This window comes from Scatophagus argus, chromosome 19 (assembly GCF_020382885.2).
Source record: "Scatophagus argus isolate fScaArg1 chromosome 19, fScaArg1.pri, whole genome shotgun sequence".
Classification (NCBI taxonomy): Eukaryota; Metazoa; Chordata; class Actinopteri; family Scatophagidae; genus Scatophagus; species Scatophagus argus.
In genome coordinates this window covers 1,023,944-1,043,970 of record NC_058511.1, presented here as the reverse complement: position 1 = coordinate 1,043,970, position 20,027 = coordinate 1,023,944, and the positions used below count along the sequence as shown (strand labels likewise).

The 20,027-nt window shown below is 45.6% G+C and overlaps 1 protein-coding gene across 4 annotated transcripts in view; it reads left to right on the top strand.

The window, feature by feature from the left end:
- Positions 1–20,027, top strand: part of mei4 (meiosis-specific, MEI4 homolog (S. cerevisiae)) — a 53,110-nt gene that overhangs the window by 19,995 nt on the left and 13,088 nt on the right. For 3 of the 4 annotated variants that reach the window (XM_046372928.1, XM_046372926.1, XM_046372927.1), the window contains one exon: positions 11,841–12,401. The exons of the other annotated variant lie outside the window; for it this stretch is intronic. In XM_046372928.1, coding sequence (XP_046228884.1) covers positions 11,841–12,086 — 246 coding nt within the window. In that variant the 3' untranslated portion in view covers positions 12,087–12,401. Of the gene's footprint in view, positions 1–11,840; positions 12,402–20,027 lie in introns of those variants that run through there. 4 annotated transcript variants of the gene reach the window in all.

Here is a 20,027-nt window from a genome sequence, read left to right as displayed (position 1 = left end):
CAGAACTGCTGTGAGAATTACAAGCAGCTCTCCTCTCTGCTTCGTCAGGCCGTCTCTGCTGCTTTCTACACTTACTCACCAGCTCTGCTGCGCTCCTCAGGGACAAAGAAAGCCAATAATACCTTTGCAGGGAAAACAAATGTCTGCATTGTGATAGTTTGCTTCCTGCTGTACAGCTTTGTATGGAGCGCAGGGCTGGCGGGTGGGGAGGATGCTGAGGATGCTGTTCAGCTGAGTCAGCAGTGAGTTGATGAGTGGAGATCTCCAGGCCTGATACAGGAAGCTTTGTGTCGTAACAATCAGTGCACCATCCAGGGCCTGATTAGGCTACAAACACACCAGCTGCAGGAGCTGCAGTCGCCATATTAACCTTACATTAAATGAAGAGAAATGAAAACATACTCGTCATCTCGCCCTCATGGCAATGGACAGTTGGGTGAAGTTTCTTGGTCCACAAAACATTTCTGGAGCTTCGTAGCAAAGCAACGTCCAGACTGAAGCTGAAATCTTCTCTGTAGCTGCTAAGCTAAAAGTGTTAGCATGCTCCCGCCTGAAATGGGTCCGCCAAAAGCTTAGGGAATATTAATCGGGACAGAAAACAAATCTAAATCTAACGTTGGAGGCTCAGTCTGTCCTGAGAGATCATCAGTCATCAGTCAAAGTGTCTAAGTCGTAGATCAGCCCTTCTACAGAGTCACATAATTTGAAATTGAAGACATGACTCGATGCGAACGACTGGCACAGTCAGAAAGAGGGAGAAATTTCAGGATAACCAGAGCTGGACTCACACTCAGCCCACCACATTCGGCAACAGAACTGATCCTGATGCCACATCGACTCCTGCTGTGCTTCCATTTCAGTCCTCAGGTAGCAGAGCTGACGCTTTTTATTAAAATTAAGCTGCTTTTCAAATGGGAATAAGTTAAATGTTATATTTGTAGTCAGATGAAGAAATCAGTTTTTAGAGGCACAACAGGAAGTCTGTGTGAAGCGTTGTGTTCAGATCAGTTTGGATGATGTGTTTGACAGTCCCAACAGGTCGTGTACTTTGACAGTATTACGTAATGTGCAGTTTGGATCCTTTCATCTTCTCCATGGTCCTGTTTCCATTGAAACGTCGAGTGGATTTCTGTAAAGTTAAGCAAAATAAAAATGTGAGTGTTCTCCACTACTGTTATGCTAATGTGCCCCAAAGATGAGACAAGATAACAGAATTAATCAAGCATCAAGCCTGCTCCGTCGTGACATTTCATCGCTGCTTCCCACCTAAAATGCCATTTGTTATTTTAATGAATGAAGTTGTGTCTTTTGACTCACGCGTATCCTGCTGAGTGCTTTATGGCTGGCCACAGGGATTTGGAGGGCTGTGATGACAACAAGCTCCTGTCTGAGCTGTGGATGTTTTTAGTTTGCTGCAGTACATCCACACTGTGAGTTACCTGAAAGTCGTCGTCGGGTTGGCAGATGCTCAGCAGCAGCAGGTCGAACATTAAACAGACGACAGACTACAGACAGACTACTACGACAGGCTGGACGTCAGGGGGAGGTGAAAACTAACATCACACGTTTGTACCAAAATACCTCAAATTTTCCCACCTGCTCTGGAAAACAGTGTGTGTGTGTGTGTGTGTGTGTGTGTGTGTGTGTGTGTGTGTGTGTGTGTGTGTGTCTTTGTTGTAGTCTGTAGTTTGTTTGCTGCAGTAGTGGTGACTTGATTGTACTTGTGGAGGTCAGTCTGCTCTGACTGTGATGCCCTTTAAAACCATAACTGTGTGTTGTCTCTCAGCAGGTTTCTTATTAAATCTGCTGTATGCAGTAGGAAACAGAAAAGTGTAGAATATAAAGAAAGATGCTGCGTTATTTGGTCATGTCCGTATTGTGGGGTCTATTTTCCTCTACTATCCTCTTCCTCCCACAACACTCGGGTGGGGAATGTATGGTTTTATGACACAAGAAGTTTTCTGTCTGTCTTCACTGACTTATTTGGTGGACTGGTTGAATGTCAGTTAGACTCAGTCAGACCTTGAGTAACAGCTAGCAGCACTTCTGAGTCATAGTCATAATGACTTTGGCATTTCAGGTTGAGCTGCTATCTGACCAGCCCATGAATCCGCTAAGAGCTAACTTCTATCATCCCGATCGCTGCTTAGAGTCGTGCACGCTGCGGTCTGTCAACTGTACTGAGTCTGCAGAGCTGCCCAACTTTGGCTGTCATTGCTGGAGAAAATGTAGAATTAACTGAGCCAATATTTAGACCAATCTGCATCGTTGCCAAGTACATTTAAAGAGCAGGAATTTGGCCCAGAACAAAACTAATTTTGGCAGAAAACTTGTGCTACAATCCAAACTGCGACTGTCCACCACTTTATTCCCATTAGCCACTGGGGTATTTTCACAACTTTCAGAGTACGTCAGATCAACAAAGTCAGCTCACTATTCTTGTTGCTTGTTAAAAACCAGCGTGACGGTCAAAAAATGAACACGCCAAAGTGTTTTGTTAAAGTAACATTTGTAGTAATGAGAATCAGGTAGTCAGTATCGACAGTATCGCCATATCTACAGCATTTGTAGACGTTCATTTATGTTCACTGCATTTATGTGGTGATTTTTCTTTAGTCTTATCAGCCACTGAAGGCACTTCCCAACAGGAGCGAGCATTAACCCAGTCACTAGCAGTTTGTCAGTAGTGCTGACCTTTTGCACAAAAACACACACACACACACACTGATTGGAGAGCCATCGGGTGCAGATTGGGCTTCAGTAACTTGTCTGAGAGGACTTTGTCGCCCGGTCAGAGTCGGGAATCGAACCAGCGGCCCCCCTGTTGGTGGACAACCTGCTCCATCTCGAGCTTCTGGGCTCCGTCCTCGTCCACCTGCCGCACATGTGACAGATTTGAAGAGTGAGCAGATTAAGGGAGAAGGTAGAGAAGTTGATGGACAATTCGCTGAGGATCAAAGGCGTCCTGTATCCTCAAAGCGCACTGCTCTCATTAGCGACCTGACCAGGAAGGAAAATGAGACTCGTTGATCAAAGTCACTTTTTACAAGTGAACCTGGGAGCCTCTGTGGTGCTCCTGTCTACCTGACATGCTCCAAGTCATGCATAAATGCACAAACACACAGCAGTCATGCCAAATAGGTTTTTAATGTCTTCTGTATTCATTCAGGTGGATGAAGTCACAACCTCAGTCTTAAGTCTGAATTTGTCTGTAAAATAAGAGAGAGATTCACGTGTGGAAATCAATCAGTCAGTCAGTTCCTCCTTTTCTGGGTTTGCTGTAATTTCATGTGTTGTGTGTTGTTGAGGGATGTTGGCATATAATCTGCACCATCATCACACACTGTGGCTCAACAGAAGAGCTGAGAGCAGAATGAGATCAAGTCATTTGGCTTGTTTCTTTTCCAGCTTATTAGAGATTTTTTTTGCTTTTAATGTACATCATTCTCATTAAGAGACTGGAAACATTTTAATGGCATTACATCAACATGCAGATTTAAAACAACTGAAAGCCCGTCGAGCAGCTGACATGAATTACTGGAAGATTTACCGCTTAAACTTTTAATGATTTCTACTTTTGTTTCCAAGCTGTTTGATCAGCTGACTGCTTGTTTTTCTCCTCAGCAATATCACCAGTTTTTTTTAGTTTGTATCTCTGCAGTTTCAGTTGTTCTGCTTTCCCTTTGTGACTGCTAAATATAGACTGCTGCCACCTGCTGGTGTGGAGAGGTAGAACAGAAGAACAGATTAAAATGGATAAATAAAGCCGAGGAGTGGCAGAGGAGATAGTTTGGTTTGAGGAAAGAGAAGAAGGACCACGAGTTGGTGGTTCAGAGGTGAAGCTCACTTTCAGCTTTCTGCTCCATCAGCGCTCTCTCAGGGATTGAATGCTGTCAGCATTGTGGTTTGGTCTTTGGGGGATCTTGACCGTCTTATCAGATGTGACAGAACTGACCTCTTCATGAAAGCCATTTAACCAAAAAAAATAAAAGAATCATGTGACCTTTCCTGGGCTGCTGATGTTGAGATTTCAGAAAAAGGAGATGCAGTATTTTTCTGCATGTGCATGAGACACAGACACACCTGTGTTCTTCCACCTCGTCGGGCGGTCGAGATGTGGAGATACGAGCTCAGAGAACGCCGGCTTGGATGAGATTGGATCGATTTTCTGTCAGTGGATTGTCAGTGGACCGCCTTCAAAGAGTCCATCAGGGGGAAAAATACAACACTGCAAGAGGACACTTCTGCAAGACAGAGGAGAGGAAAAAAGAGAGGGGAAAATCAATTCATGGACGCTGTTTGTCTGTCTGCTCTGGTCTCCGGGCGGGGAAGGAGGTGTGTGGTCATGTTGTATCCGAGTCTTACCTGGAGAGCACGACTGCTGGGCTGGGAGGGAGGCCACGGGGCCACCACCAAAACCCGCACCATCAATACAAATGCTGGGAGAAAAGTTTCGTACGTGACCCCTTTTCTGTGTGCACTTCTTGACAGATCATTAAAAACAATTAATGATCAATAACAATTTCATGTCTTCAGAGGCCACTCGGTCACCTTGTTAACCTTTTGGTATTGTTATGCCAGAGCAGTTAAACCAAACTCGTGACTCATGTCTGCTGTTGCTGAGTTTTTAAATTAGTTTTGTTACGGATGTCTCATTCCACTCATTCTTCTTCTGTTACCTTTCTCTTCCTTAAGCTGTGCTAACTGAAGCAGATCAATGAGTTGATCAACAGGAAATGAATCAGTGTTGATGATAAAATTCCAAAACTCTGTTTCTCTGCTTCATGTCTTTGTAAAAGTAAAATCTTTTGGTTTTGTACTGTTAGTTGGACAAAAGCAGACCCACTGATGTTTTTATTATTTAAACAAGTAGATCTTAATCTGAAAAGGAAATTCAGATGAATTGATGATGGGAGTTCAGTGTGTACATCGTGACAAACTAACATGAGACAAAACTGGTTTAACAAGAAACCCAACAATAACGAGTTCAGACCTTTTTGCTCTGCTTTGTCTCCACTTTGAATTTTTGCTGTGTGATGTTTGTTTTTCGTCCTCCCTGCTGATACTTTTCCATATTGATCCAGATGTGCTCAGATCAGATGAAGCTGTCATAACAGACAAACCTTGTGTGATGCACAGCTGTGACGGCTAATCGACAGCAGTCGTCTGTCAGCAGCTTGAACTTTAAATGACTGAATAGCAGTGGACAACTGGAAATACTGACCTGATGAGTCTTCAGGTTTATTTCATGCAACGTGACGAAGATGGGAGGTGCAAACGAACAGGCAGGTCTGTGGAGCAGCAGAGCAGTCGGTGTGAAGTCATTGATCAGAGTGTCAGCGCCTGTCAGTGCTGTTCATCTCACAGAGTGACCAAGCGTCTGTCGCTGCTTCTAACCAGAAGGTTTGAGGCTCGAGTTAAAGACTGCAGCTGGAGCAGCGGCGTTTTGACTGAACGAACGCTCAGAAGCTTCCACGTGTGGAAACAAAAAGAAAAACAATCACACATGAATGCATGTAATCGACATGTAGTGAGAACCTGGTCCTGCTGTAAGCTCAGACTGAAGTTCTGCTCGGGGTCGGTAACCCTGTGCCGACTAACTGACAGTCCTGCTGTCGAGAGAAGCCTGCAGCTTTTCACTCACGCTGTGGGCTTTCTTTTCCACTGACAAATCAATCTCTGTCCTTGATCAGTAAATTACTGCCCTTCACACTCCCAGCCGAGCACAGCTTCATTATGGACTCTTTGTCAGCTTCTCTCCTCTCTCTGTTTGTCCCAGCTCTTCTTCCTCTCTTTTTCTTTCCTCTGCCTTTTGCATTTTTGCTCCTTTTTCACTGCTTTCTGTCTGTCCTTTTCCTCTTCAAATCTCTGTAGGTGTAACATGTAGACAAATAAAGCAGCACTAACCTGAAGTGACTTTGTCAGGGCTGCAGACGGCAGGAAAGCAGGGAGTCACAGAAGGCTGAAAGCTAATTAGCAGCCTGTGAGAGTTTGTTATGTGAGTTTTTCAGAGCTTAACAGGTCAGATGATCTGACCTGGAGTCAGGCTGGGCTGCAGCAACACGTCTCTGCAGTTTGTGCTTTTTCTGACCTTTTTCAGACCGAATGAGAAAATATTTGGCAGATTCACCGACAATGAAAGGAATCCTTTTGTTGAAGCTGGGCCACTGTCGATGAGCTTAAACTCATATGGTTATTTGTTTAGTAGAATTAGTTGATGTGAGCGTCGGCGTCAAAGGGTTTGCTCCTGACGCAGCAGAAGTTTAACTAACTGTGCTGCTGTTTGGCTTCTTTCAGCCCACAGTTTTGTATTTTAAAGCACCTTTAGTGTGTCTTTTAGTCTCTTCCGCCGGCTTAACCGACTGCACACCACCTGCTCGCCATCAAGCTGCAGACAGACTCAGTCAGAGAGCAGCTGGTGAACACAGTGGAGCATTCAGCAGCTGAAGAGCAGATGTTTCCTTCAGGAGGAGGTGGAGGCTAAAAACAGAGCTAAAAGAGAGTAGGTGCTGGACTTGGAGCCAGACTTGTCTGTCTGCACTGAGATGATAATGTGGATAAAGTAGTCTTGTTTTCTGCATGATTTAACTACTGTGAAGTCCAAAGTTGAAAGTGTTTTTGTCAGCCACTTGGCCTCACTCTGCTCCGTCTTCTGTGTTTTCTCGACTTTCCATCCTTCACTTTCAGACTGTGTGCTCGTCTGTGACCCAGTCAGAACAGAAACGAGCTCCTGGTCCAATCAAATGGGCGATTAAATCCCATTTGGACCGCAGCTTCATAATCTTTTTGCAGCTGATGTTATCTGGGTCATGGTGCTTCAGGCTCCCTTGCTGCATACAGAGTTTTCTTTTTGCCACAGTCCAGGTGCTCAAGGCGTTTCACATTTCCTCGAAATTGTTGTCGCTTCTCTTTTCTGCCGTAGAAATGAGAGTTTGAGTAATGACACTTAAATATGAAAGACTGTGGACGGAGAAGAAGCAATGATAGAATTTCTCTGACTCATCTGACCCTGCTTATTGTTTCATATTAGCTTCCACTGAGTCATCCACTCAGTCCGTCAGTTCAGCTCGGCTTCATTTAGGATGTTCGCATGTGTACAACAAGTTCCCTGAGCAAACAGTATCAGCAAAACAATCCAGGCTCGAGGTCCTCGTGCCAGCTTTTTCTGCTGCTCTCAACCCCATCAGCAGGAGTTTGGATCGTTCACACTACTAAGATTTCATCCACAGCACTTTCAGTTCGGTGCAAAGTTTTGAAGAAGCAGTGCTTATATGATTTGACAAAACTGAAGGTGTCCTCCTCCAGTTGAAGTGTATGAATTATGTAATGTGTATGTGATATTTACTGTCTTGTCCTGTTTGGAAAATGGCACAAAAGCTAAAATACTAAAATCAATTTGAATGCTCAAAACAGCAGCTGTGATCCTATTACGTGCTGCAAACGGATAGTTGTGTTCATTTCTGGTGGATTCTGATTCTCGGGGAAGCTAATTATCACCTCTTGGGGCCACAGTTACAACACATGAGCTTTGTGTCACGGCTGTAACCTCCTGCAGAGATTCAGATACTCTGCACCGCATCCTGTTGTCCATCATTCTGCTCACCTGGCTGGGAAGTAAAGAGCTGTCCTGTAACTGACATGGAGGGAGTCGGTAGTTTATCAACATTATTAAAAGGCAGCAGCAAATCGTGTCGGTGTCAGGCTGCGGCCTGTCGGATCCCTGAGGGGCGCTAACGAGCCAGCAGACAGCTCAATCAGCCTGTCCTGCTGTTTCCATCCTCTCACTTAGAAAAGTCTGCTCAGGACATGTGCAGATGGCTCTTCTATCGCTGCCTTCCACCTTCTCATCTCCACGTTTCTTCTTCTTCTTGGGTTCTGCTTTTCTTCTGCACTTCTGGTTCACATCTTTGGCTTCCTCTGCTGAGAATATAATCACGAGGAGAGACAAACCCCCCCACCCAGAGAGTCGATAACAGACTGTTGCTCTGGACACGGTTCAGATCTTAGACTCTTGAGGACCACATGTAATCACATCAGTCTGCAGACAGGAGTCCTGTGAGGTTACCGTCGGCTCACTGGTGACATTTTGTAGACCGAGAACAGAAACGTTGATGAGGATTATATATGAAGGCTGCAGAGTTCATGTTGCTGTGCAAAAGCAGTAAACTAATTACTGCGTCAAACTGTGTATTTCTTTAGCAGTTAGTGGGACAAATGGGACAGTCCGTCGTATTGGAGTCCTGCATCACCTGCTCGCTGGGCATGTGCAGGACGCTTCACTCACTAAATAACAGGGATTTTTCCTCAGGTGGGTTTATCTCTCAGCCACTGACAGAGAGGCAGCAGGATGAAATGTGGCACCTCGAACGTCTCTTTTCTCAAGCAGGCTGAGATGCGCTGATTTTGATGGATGCGTCAGCCTGCATTGCGCTTCCTGTTCCTTCATGTCATCAACGCTGATTTCCTCTGACACAGAAATGAAGCACAATAGACAGAAATGAAATAAGAATGCAGTAGTTGGACTGCTTGTCTAAGAGCTCATCTGAACCCCGTCTTTAGCCGCTGATTGTGAGTAGTTCTCGTTGTGTATGCTTGTCCTTTCTGAACAACCTAATCTGCAGATCTGGATAACATTTCACTCTTATTTTAATTATTCTGTCTGGAAGTTCATTTGAAGATGTTTTATCAGATTGTTTCCATTCAGTATTTAGAATCCGTGTTTGAGTCTGTGAATAAATGTGGATAAAGGAACAGTTCAGCCAAAAATGAAAATTCAGTCATCATCTGACTTAAACTGAATAAAAACATGAAAAGGCGCCATACAGCTCGTCCAGCGTAATCCAAGTCTCCAGACGCCCCGAGATCCCAGATCGATTTTCACATCCCGTTTTGAGTTGACCTCTTCACTGTAGCTATCAAGCCTTAAACGTTAGCTTCCACCCCTTCAGAAGTGGGCGCACAAGCTCGAGTGCGTGTGTGAAGTTTCTGTCGGCTCCCCCTGGTGGACTATTAGCTGTACTGTGTGTGTTTTCTTCACAGATGCTCCATCACAGCTCACACTAGACCTTCACTCCAGTTATGGTTTTGTCACTTGATGGCTCCATAAATTGTTTGGCCATGTGAGTGCCTGACAGGTTGGAGATGAAATGAGAATACCTCTTACTTACTGGCATGAAGCACCTCCACCTCCCGAGTGCTGTTAGGCGGAGGTGATGGTGGAAGATGGATCACGTGTGAATGATCGCTCCTGAACGTGAACTGTGGCTGCAGGTACTGCTATAGCAAACAAATGAGCCTAATTACTGACGCCTGATCAGTTGTGCAGTTTGTTGTGAGTGGAGGCAGAGCCGTGTGGTGTGGAGAGGCAGCAAATCATTTTAACGTAACACACTCTTCATTTCTTACACTGTAAGAGGAGAGCCTGACTGGAGCACAGTGACTGAACCCCATGGGACTTATTGTTTGTTGTTTTCATTTTCTAGTAAATGCCACAACTTGTTTTATTTGAGTCCAAAACCTTAATGTGTGTGTGTGTGTGTGTGTGTGTGTGTGTGTGTGTCAGTTCACACAAAGGTGCTGAGTTCTGCTGAGCCTTCTGTGTCTGGACATCCAGAGTCTGTGCAGGGTCGCAGATCAGGCGATCATCTTTGAAACGGCGATTTGCTCGTCGCGCTGCGGTCTTCCCTCCTTGCGTTCACGCGCGTGAAATATGTCGTCTCCGTCTCGTTGACGGTTGCTGCAGCAGACCGTGTCAATCTCTGCAGCCTCCGAGTCGAGCTACCTGGCGCATTCGCAGTCTATAACTGACAGCTCAGACACGAGTCCAACATGTGACTGCAGCCTGTTACTGACTGACTGACTGTTACTTTAATAAGCAACCCAACACCGAGTTTCTCAATGCTGCTGAAGATCAGTACTGAAACAAAAAGGAACAGGGCGGCAGTAAAATCAGCACGAGGATGAGAGAAAAAAATGACTTCTGTGAACTGAACCTTTAATCTATATTAATTAGTATGGTCGACTATAAACAGACTTTTCTTGTAGAATTGGTCATAAAAGATGAGAACTGGACAAATTCTGTTTGAGTGAGTGCTGAGAGAAGATGTTTCCTGCAACATCAGCATCAGTATTAGCAGCGTGGCTATCGTCGATTGTTGATCAGCTCCACACGAGTGTCGACGTTTTTATCAGCGTCCAGAGCTCCGTTATGTTTCAAACGCAGCACAGGGTGCTCACAGCACACCTGAGGGCTCAGTGCAGATTTCAGCAGCCTGTGAGGTAACATCCACAGGGAGACACGCCGCTGACTGTGTTTTGCTTTTCATTAAAATGTTATCGATTACACGCTCAATTCATTCGTTTTGTGCTCTGCAAGAGGAGGAGTTCTGTTAATAATCCATTAGTGCAGGAGGAGAGAGTTTACAAGAAGGCAAAAAGTGCTAAGTGACCCAGTCCCAATGTGTGTGTGTGTGTGTGTGTGTGTGTGTGTGTGTGTGTGTGTGTGTAAGGGGTTAAGGGGTGTTGTTGTCACGTTCTGTCAGCTCTCTGAAAGTGTAACCCTGGAGGAGTACCTGACGGCCATCTGGTGGTTGTTTTTCTCCGTGACATCTCACACACACACACACACACACACACACACACACACACACACACACTCTTACAAAGGCACACTGAGATGCACCCTGGGAGGAACTCAGTAGCTTCTGTTTATTTGAATAATTAACGTTGCAGTGTTTTGTGTTTTGTATGTGCTCTGAAAAGGCTCGCAGCTTAATTAATCGGTGTTGGTTTGATCGAGTGACGGTGCACAGCTCCTTCCTGCTGTCTGTCTGCTGGACTGCACTGATCAGAAAATGGCTTTAGTGGTGGTCCTGTGGTTTTAAAGGCTTCTTCAGTGCCCTCATCTTGGCTGCAGTGTTCGTCACGAACAGAGGAGCTCTCTGTGCCGGTTGTCTTCCAGCATATGTTTAGATGCTCTGACATATCCAGCATTTGACAGTTCAAAGCTGCCATTATGGAGGCTGCTGCTCAGAGATTTGGCCAGAAGGTTGAGATGGCAGCAAGCCAAGATCCTGTTAGCAAACACCAAAGATGAAGGAAGCCGTCATGGTGAGGAAGGAGACCTTCTGGGTTTGGGTAGCCCGTGGCACCGTGCTTTAAACAAGACAAGCCTCCGTGTTTGTAATGTGTGCTTCTGTCAAGAAATCTGCCCAGGAAAATAAAGAACAAAATGTACAAAACATTTCAACAAAGTTGAATCCAGTTTGAGCAGACGACCCGATGGCCTGTCGCGTTGCTGCTGTCATCAAGTGCTCGTTTTCAGCCATAACTGAAGAATTCATGCACTGATCATGACCAAATGTCACTCAGATGTCTAACCGGATAAACTGATGAAGTGATGACGTTTTCTGTCCCAGAGGTCAAAGGTCAGCCTCACTGTGACATCATGATGTTTCCTGTCTGTCATCTGGGACCAGATTCCACATGTGCTCACATACTGAACTGGTGACTGGAATCTCAGGTGTCCACCTTCAGCCTGTGCTGCTGGTTGAACGTGTGTGTGAAGCCTCCATGTTTTACAGTCTGTAGCTTCTCTGCAGCAACAATCATAACTGAAGCTTCGTAGTCCATCGCAAGCCGGTTGGTCTGCTGATGCTGAGCTGCAGGTGGTTGTTGCTGCACTGTGTGAAGAAGCTCCCTGTCAGTCACTGCAGATGTTACAGACATGCCTGGAAAGACGGGCATGTCTGTTGTTATTGTTCAGCAACACACATCATGTCAGTGTATTTGGAGGTGGTAATCAATGATTATACAGTCCTGATGTTGATGTTGCTTTGCAGGGGCAGGAGAGCTCGGGGCTTGACAAGTTTCCTGTGGACCAGTATCAAAACTCATGCTACCTGTTCTGGGTCCTGGAGAAGCTCCTGCAGAGTTCAGAGGTACCGTGCAAGGTGAAGGTCGGGTCAGAGCTATCGGGCTTCCTCAATCACTTGGAACAGCGTGTCTTCCTGTTGTCAGATGAGTTTCCCTTGTTTTCCATCTACATGTGGAGGATAGGAGGGCTCCTCAGCTCCTGGAACAAGTAAGCCCCCCAACGGAGCAGGCAGACAGTCAGTTCACAGGTTTTCTTTCCACTGGCCCACGTGACCAAAGCGGGTTGAAACCGCAGATCAACACCAGCTTCTATAGAAACACAGACAGCATCATATTGACAAAAGGCCGTAATCTCCAGAACTGCTGAAAGAATAAGTCTGGTGTTAAACTGCACTTTTCTTATTCTCAGTAAGTCCTCTCAAAGAGACCAGAACCCGCAGTGGAGATACCTCCTAACAAGTCAACACGCTGACCCCCGTCACTCAGTCCCGCACACACCATCCTGCTGCTGCAGATACTCACTACAGTACTAAGCTGCAAATCAGCTGCAAATTACGGAACATTTTTTTAAAAAATGAAGCTTCATATTTGTGAGGCGCAGCAGAAACGCAGAATATCACCAGCCTTGACCTTTAAAGAAACAAAAGTCTGGATTCGTTTTGCACAGCAGTAGATTAGACACTGAGCAGGTGAACAGTAACTGCTGTCCAGTGTTGGCTTACGTCCTCATCAAACACACACTAAACCTGAGGATGAGGAGGGACTCTGTCAACAGGTGGACCCGAGCAGTCAGTAAACAAGACCAAACAGAACATGTTTAATGATGTTAATCTTTTTGCAGGCTCAGTAGAGTTCGTGCTTCCGTTAGCTGCCGTCTCAGGGGAAAACATTCTGTGGGAATCGTTACTGCAGGCCTGTTCTGGTTTTAATTTGCTTATTGTGCTAACTGGTATAAAAGACAGAAATGATATTTTGTAATAGTTGTTTCCGTCTTCACTCCAACATTAAATGGATCAGTAATTGAGTAATAATGTGTTTTTTATGTTTATTGTGTTTTCACAACTGAGAAAAAAAATCCCACTAGTTTGATCCTTTCAGTGTTGTCTGACGCTGAAAGTCCGTCAGCAGAGTATTGACACTTTAGAGGGGAATGTGATCAAACAGTTTTGATTAGAAAACAGAGCTCACACACCCACACACCCTGCGTTCACACACTCCATCGTAGTGCCTTTGGATCTTTTCTCGGTGAAAGACTCGGACCTCCACAAAGTGGTCCACAGCAGCGATAGCATCGTCATCACCACAGAGCTCCTTCGTCTTCATCTTACTGCTGCAGCCGTGACGCCAGCTTATTTAAGGAGGCCTGGAGCTGAGGATCCTGCAGATGTCTCGGTGTCTGACAGCCTGAATGTGTTTAGCGTCTTTGGGGAGATGAGGTGAGTCCCACTCAGCCACACTTGCCATTATGCAGCACTGCAGTACTTCTCCACCCACGCTGACCTGTCACTGGGAACACCACCCAGATTTCCCATCTGGTCGGCGAATAAGCACGAGCCGTTACTGCGGACATTCGTTGCAGAGGTGATGAACACGCATGAAAAATGTAAATTTGAGAGTTGAGTGGCTCAGGTCCACAGGGACGAGATGAGTCGGCCTTCATCATGTTCTGAACAAGTGGGTGAGTCAGGAGCTTGGAAACACAAGTTGGAGGACATTGAATATCTACGTTTCTGTGATACGCCTGAAAGCTGATTGTGGAGACACTCAGGATCGATCTAAAATCAGTAGACCTACAGACCTACAGATATTGACCATAATGCTCTTTAAACTGAGGATGTTTTCCACAGTTTAATCAGAAAACCAGAAGTGTCAAAGTAACCCGCTGCTGCTCATCGAACTCGCTGTAGTCACTAAGGTTGAGTCAGCTGGGTTTAGCAACATGTTCATCAGCTCCTTGAGCACACTGAGGAAGTAAATCAAACAAGAAGTGGGTGGGGGACATGAAGGGATTTTTAAAAGTGCAGTGGACTTGTCCCTGGGTCCCCGGGGGAAACTCCAGCAGCCTTTCATCTGTTCCGTAGCGTCTGCTCGAGAAGCTGAGTGCCTCCACCTGCAGTGATGTTCTCCTCCCTGCTGCTTATTTGCTGTCTGCAATAATGACCCAGGCTTGAGCACAGCTACGCAGCCCGCTACGTCACCAATCACCAAAGGCTCAGCGGCTCCGGCTGCGCCGATAGCCATCGCTGCTATTGTGTCTGCTTTGGGTTTGTGACCGTCTCTGTCTGTGATCTCCTCATCTTTCATATCCTGTTGGGGGGAAAAGCAGGGATAGGCTGCGCTTTAAAAAACCAAAATGGACTGCTCATACGTGCGCTGGTGGTTAATGTGCCTCTGTGCCAAAGTGAATCTGTCTCCTCACACGGGGGATCGACGGGTGCAGACTTGGCAGGTTGCATCAGCAGCAGAGGACCCCGGTGAGAGGATCAGTATGTGCCTAATAGCTGTTTCATCAGTAAAGATTAACAGAATGAGAAACACTGGAGGTTTATGAGGAGCTGCCTGCTATTAAATTAAGAACCTGAGAGGATGAAAGGCACACAAATCTCTTCATCCTGGTTCTGACAAAACTCTGCAGTCTGCTGTTTGGACTCTGGCCTGGAAGAACTGCATCCCCAGGGCCTCTGGTTTCTCTTGGCATCGTTTGGTATCTTAACAAGTAAAAGCAAAATTTTAAGAAAATTGTCAGTGAAGTGCACTCAGCTGCGTGTAGTTTGGTTTTGTCCTAAGTCGCGTCAGTAGAGATGAACTGAGCGCTCTGCAGTGCTTTGGATCCCTGTGCTGTGAAGCTCTGTGGCCATAATGAAAAGCTTGTGTTGAAGTGAGTCGGGGGCTCAGCGTGCAGAGCCTGCAGGATCTGTGAGCAGTTTGTGTAAATAATGCTTCACTCAGGCATAGCCACACTCTGCCAGCACGAGTGGATGAGTTATGAGCTCCCAGACTCCTTAAATCTGCACGACCCTGATTGATAAGAAAATTCGTTTTCCATACGTTCAACTGCTGCTGTTAGATCAGAGAATTTTCGATGGCTCGTCCAGAAAATAGTTCAGTGCTCTTAAGGTCAGCATTTTAAAGTTTGATCATTTTGATGTACAGCTTCTTCGAATAGGAGGAGGAGAAAACAGTCAAACAGACAGACAAGCAGAGCTTTTGCTGGATTAAATGCTGCTTGGTGGATCATTTGTATGCCAGATTTATTAAAAGCGTCTAAAAGTAAGATGACAAAGTGGCCTGCGTTAAGGCCGGCGTGATGAAGAGGATGAAACGAGATTCGTATTCTCATCTTGTGTGAGTATTGATTTAAAGAGGCATTTGTCACAATCCTTTGAACAAGAGAGGAGGATGAAACTGCTTCATGTCCGTGTACTTTTGAATTCAAACAGGTTTAACGAGAACTGAAAAGTGCATGTAAAGAGTTTGGTTTTTTTATCCATCTGGGCTAATAAATCTGACTTTACAAAGCTTTTTGACCTTGATTGATGTACAAAATAATTGAATTTTGATGTTCTTCCAGATGCTGAGTGTCTGTTGTTTTAGATCACTGACTTTAGTTGACAGCTGTTTTAGAAATGAACTGTAACGGCAGCTAATGATTTTATTGCCAGAGAATAATTGGCACACCAAATTAGACCGTCAAAAAGATATTCATAACAGTTCTGGGAAGGCTTTGGTGAAACGGGAGGACGCCTGGTGAACTTATGGCCAGATAAACGTCCTGTCGGATCGAACATGTGAAACGCTTTGTTTCCTCCCTGACTCTCATTACAGATGTGAAGTGGGCTCAGTGTGAAGTTTCATGTGAACTCACTCACACTTAAATCCTCACTTGCACTCTCAAACATTCATTCGGTCTCAGGTCTTCCAGATATTCTCTGCGTTTCGATGCCAGACCATGCAGACTGAACGATCACATGACGTTAGCCTTTAGCCTCATGTGGAACGTTGTCACCGATGTACCGGCTCAGGTCGAGTACCTTCTGCTCTGTAGAAAAACAATTAATTCCTCTTGTGTTTTCAAACGTTTGGCACTGAATTGGTGCTGAATCAGTTCTAGTGAAATCCCTCGTGGCGACTGTTGAGGTGCGCCGGTGGAGTCGCTCAGTTGGACTGGTTGTGTTCCTGTTTGTCGGTAGCGGTGTGGAGACTGGTGCCGGGCCTGGCCGTGCCGAACCGAGCCGAGCTGTGAGAAACCGCGGCCACTGAAGCCATGCTGGTGTGTTTCTCCTCTGCAGAGGACGTGAGCTTAGAGTTCTTCTCGTTGATGTGTTGGAGCCTTGAAGAAAACCCAGCAGGAGCTTCAGCTAGCAGCTCACTGTGATGGTGTCAGCTTGAGCTCAGCTTGTGGGCTTATGAGCTTCACTTAATCAAGATGAAACAGAAAATGGTCTTTAACCCTTTTTGATCACATCTAATTATTTGTATGTTTATATCAAAATCTGCTAAAGTGCGCCCACTTTAACCAATCAGTTTCGACCTCTTACATCATGACATCCACCATCAGAATCAGAAAACTTTATTGTCAGGTAGGTTCCACCTACGAGGAACTTGTTTTGGCATCTGGTGCAGCAGACATACACAGGAATCATCAGTCAGTCCTCAGCTTTCAGCCTCGGAGAGATAAAACGCTGAGGTTACAGGCCTGCTGGCTGAAATTTATCAGCTCCAGAATCCATTTACATCTGACTGCTTCAGTATGGGGAGCACATGATGGACTTGGTCTCTGTGCCTGATTTGATGAGTAATTCACAGCGATTCAGATTTGATTCTGTGTTTGAATGATCATAGATGTTGTGAAGATCACAGATGATGAGAGCAGAACTCAGGCTCAGTTCTTTGGATCAGACCGGTACTGGCTGTACTTTATTCTGCCAGAGACTGCTTAAATAAACACCAGAACGTTAGAGCAGAGACTATCAGGACTGTTTCTCCTGACAAGCTGTACATTCCACCTGTGAAGTCCTCCTTCACAGGTGCCAAACAATGAAAGTTTGTCACAAAGCCCAAACATGGAGGCATGTTGAAAATAATCCTAATAAAACTTTTCTACTTCTTGAAATTAAAACCAACTCACTGCAGATCTGGTGACGTTCTTGCAGTGTCCCCCTTCTGTTCGTTCTTCAGCATCCTTCAAATAAACTGCTGTCTCATAGTTGGAGTACAAACAGGCAGTCGGTGTCCCGTCTCATCCGTCCGGCTGCTCGATGAGCACGCAGTCGGGCTGATAAATGTAATCTGCTTTAGCAGGCTGTAAATTGAGGACGACTTCTGCTCGTTCATCTTAATTTTGCAGGTTTCTGCATCACTGAGAGAGGACGGCATTATTTTCACTTCATATTGGGTTGATGCATTGCTTCTCAGTGTATCAGTGAAAATACACAGAGGGGGACGAGACAGCGTCTATCAATCTCAATGTACGAAATGAGCTTTTCTGTACAGTCTGTGCTGAGGAATATCAGGCTGTTGTCAGGATTTGTGCTGGAAGTCAGTGAAAGTGCACACGTTTCCTGTCTGTCTTGTTTGTCGACATGTGATCAGGTGATGACAGGTGACTTCACACGCACTAAACATGAACATGAACTGCAAAGTCAAAACTTCAGTTAAGTTTAGAACAGCAGATTTTTATCGACATGTTAAACATTTCCAAGGAGAAGAGCAGCTTAGTGCTTTAGGTCTTTGTGGCAGAAGAGGATAAACAGCAAAGCTTTGTGCCGCTGACTCAGATTAACATGCGAGTCCATCCTGCCGAGCGAGACAGTCCAGTAAAGGGATGACTTTATCTTTAATTCAGACTAATGTGACAGCCGGCGTCTGTCCTCCTGGACTTCCTGCTGGCTGCCTCTTCGGTTCGGGCTTTCCAGAGGCTGACTGTGACCCTCTGTACCAGGTGCTCTCCACTGCTCATTAGTGATATTCATTTGTCAAGATCACAAGCAGAAATGGATGCACATTGTCAATGAGACAGCCAGCAGGGAGCGAACGCTGAGAGCGCCAGTCCCGGGCTGAGGTTCAGGTCTGTTACAAAGCTTCCTCAGCGAGTCACCGCGCCAGTCTGAATCTTTCCCTCACGGTCTGTGATCACAGTCACCTGAACCTCATTCGTACCCTGATGAGCAGACCTGAGCTTCACTTCTGTGCTTCATTCTGGAGCAGGTGGAGGAATCAGGTGGTGAACCTGTGACCACAGCCGCTGCATCTGCACTACAATCAATTCATTGGCTGCCGATTTTATTGATCGTTTGGCTTGTGTTGAAAATGTCATACGCATGAACAAAGTCCCACACGATTGTCCTTTTTTTGGTTTGACCAAAAGTCAGAGAAGTCAAAAATGTCCAGAATTTCCCTGCCTGGGATCAATAAAGTATATCTACCTATCTATCGATCGATCTATCTATCGATCGGTCTATCTATCTAACCAGAGAATGTTTGACGTGACATTTTAAAACTGTTTCTGATTAAACTGCTCCTTAATGCGTCTGCTCAGCTTTACTGATGGATAAGAGACACGTCTGTCCTCCCCCTCACCCCTGAATGAAGTCAGAGTCCAGACAAATCAAAACCCGAATCTCATTTCACAAACCTGTGGTCACGAGGGTTTCATCTGATAGCTGCTTTGCATTAATACCACATGTACATTGTTGTTCCAGACCAGTCATCCTGCAGCCTGCTGATGAAATGAGTTCATCTCCATGCACTGAGCAGATATTTTTCACACTTTTATGTTTGATTGGTGATAACCCGATTCTGTAGAATTCAATTTTCTGGTCTTCTGCACATCAAGATCGTCCGCCGCCCACAGTTTTCTGAGCGCTGGAACAACGTGAATGTGAATCAGGGACCTCCTGTAAAGCTCAGTTAGTCACTCTGCTTGGATTACTGATCAGTTAGGAAACCTCTGCTGGACTGAATCTGTCTCTGGTTTGAGTTGCGTTCGCTGCAGCGTGAGGAGCTTGTTTGCTTTTCCTTGTAAATACTGAGAACATGTGTGTTCTGCTCAGTAAGCAGAGGGACGAGATTAACGTGAACGCTAGCTGCTGCTCTGTCAACACTGTTAGCATTCAGATTAATGCAGGCATGTTTTTACAGCTTTTAGTCGCTGCTTAATAGCTGCTGTTGAAAATACAAATGACTGAATGAGCCATGGCTGCAACAGTTTGCTGTTTTTATTACAAATCAGCGTCATGATGCCTTTTTTGATTCATTGCTTCATCTTTAGGATGGAACCAACTTGTAAATGGTTTGCAGTTTTTCCCCAAACCCAAAGTGACACCTCCAGCCTTTTGTTTTGGCTTTCAAACCAAATGATCCCGCAGTTTATTTTCTATTGTATCTGATACTTTTCTGTCTTCCTTTCTAACAGAATGAATCCTCCAGCACAAGCAGACGTGCTAAAAGTCCACCGTGACACGTTAGAGGAAGGCTAACTGGCAGTATTGGCATGTCGCGTTCATGTCACGTGTTCAGGTGGGCTGTGTGAACTGGCCTCTGGCCCTGCGGTGATGAAGGTCGGCAGTAACACAGACAGCCTCAGTCAGCAGAGCATCAGCTGCTTGTTTCGCCTTCCTTTTCATGGAGAAGTTGTGCTGAGTGGGCTTGTTTTGCTCAGCCTCGCAGGCCGCCGGACGCTGAGCACAGTTCAGCTGAGGATTAAAAGCCTCGCGTCATGGTGACCCCCGTCTAACCGTTCAGGTTAGTTCATTGAGGAGAACTCGTGCAGTTTTTCATTCGTAGTGCACCTGCAGAGGAACAAATGATTCTTCAGGCACTTTGGTTTGTAGAGAAACAAAACAAGTCCAGTTGGTTTCACTGTCGGCCATTCGTTCTCAACTTCTGCGTCTCAAATTCAGGCTTTTTGGTTGGGGACTCGAAACTCAAAACTCACTTAAGACTTTTTCTCCCCATCCAGGTCAGACTAATCAGTCAGTCGGGAAATAATTATTTCATCACAATCCTGGAGACTGTGCTTCACGTCGTGCATGTTGAACTGTTTTGTGAGCCTGCAGCACTGAGCACACAGTCACATAAACCCTGTTTGGATTCAGAGTCGGTGGTCCGGTCTGGCCTGAGCAGACTTCACGTTAGCTCTCAGACAGCTGAAG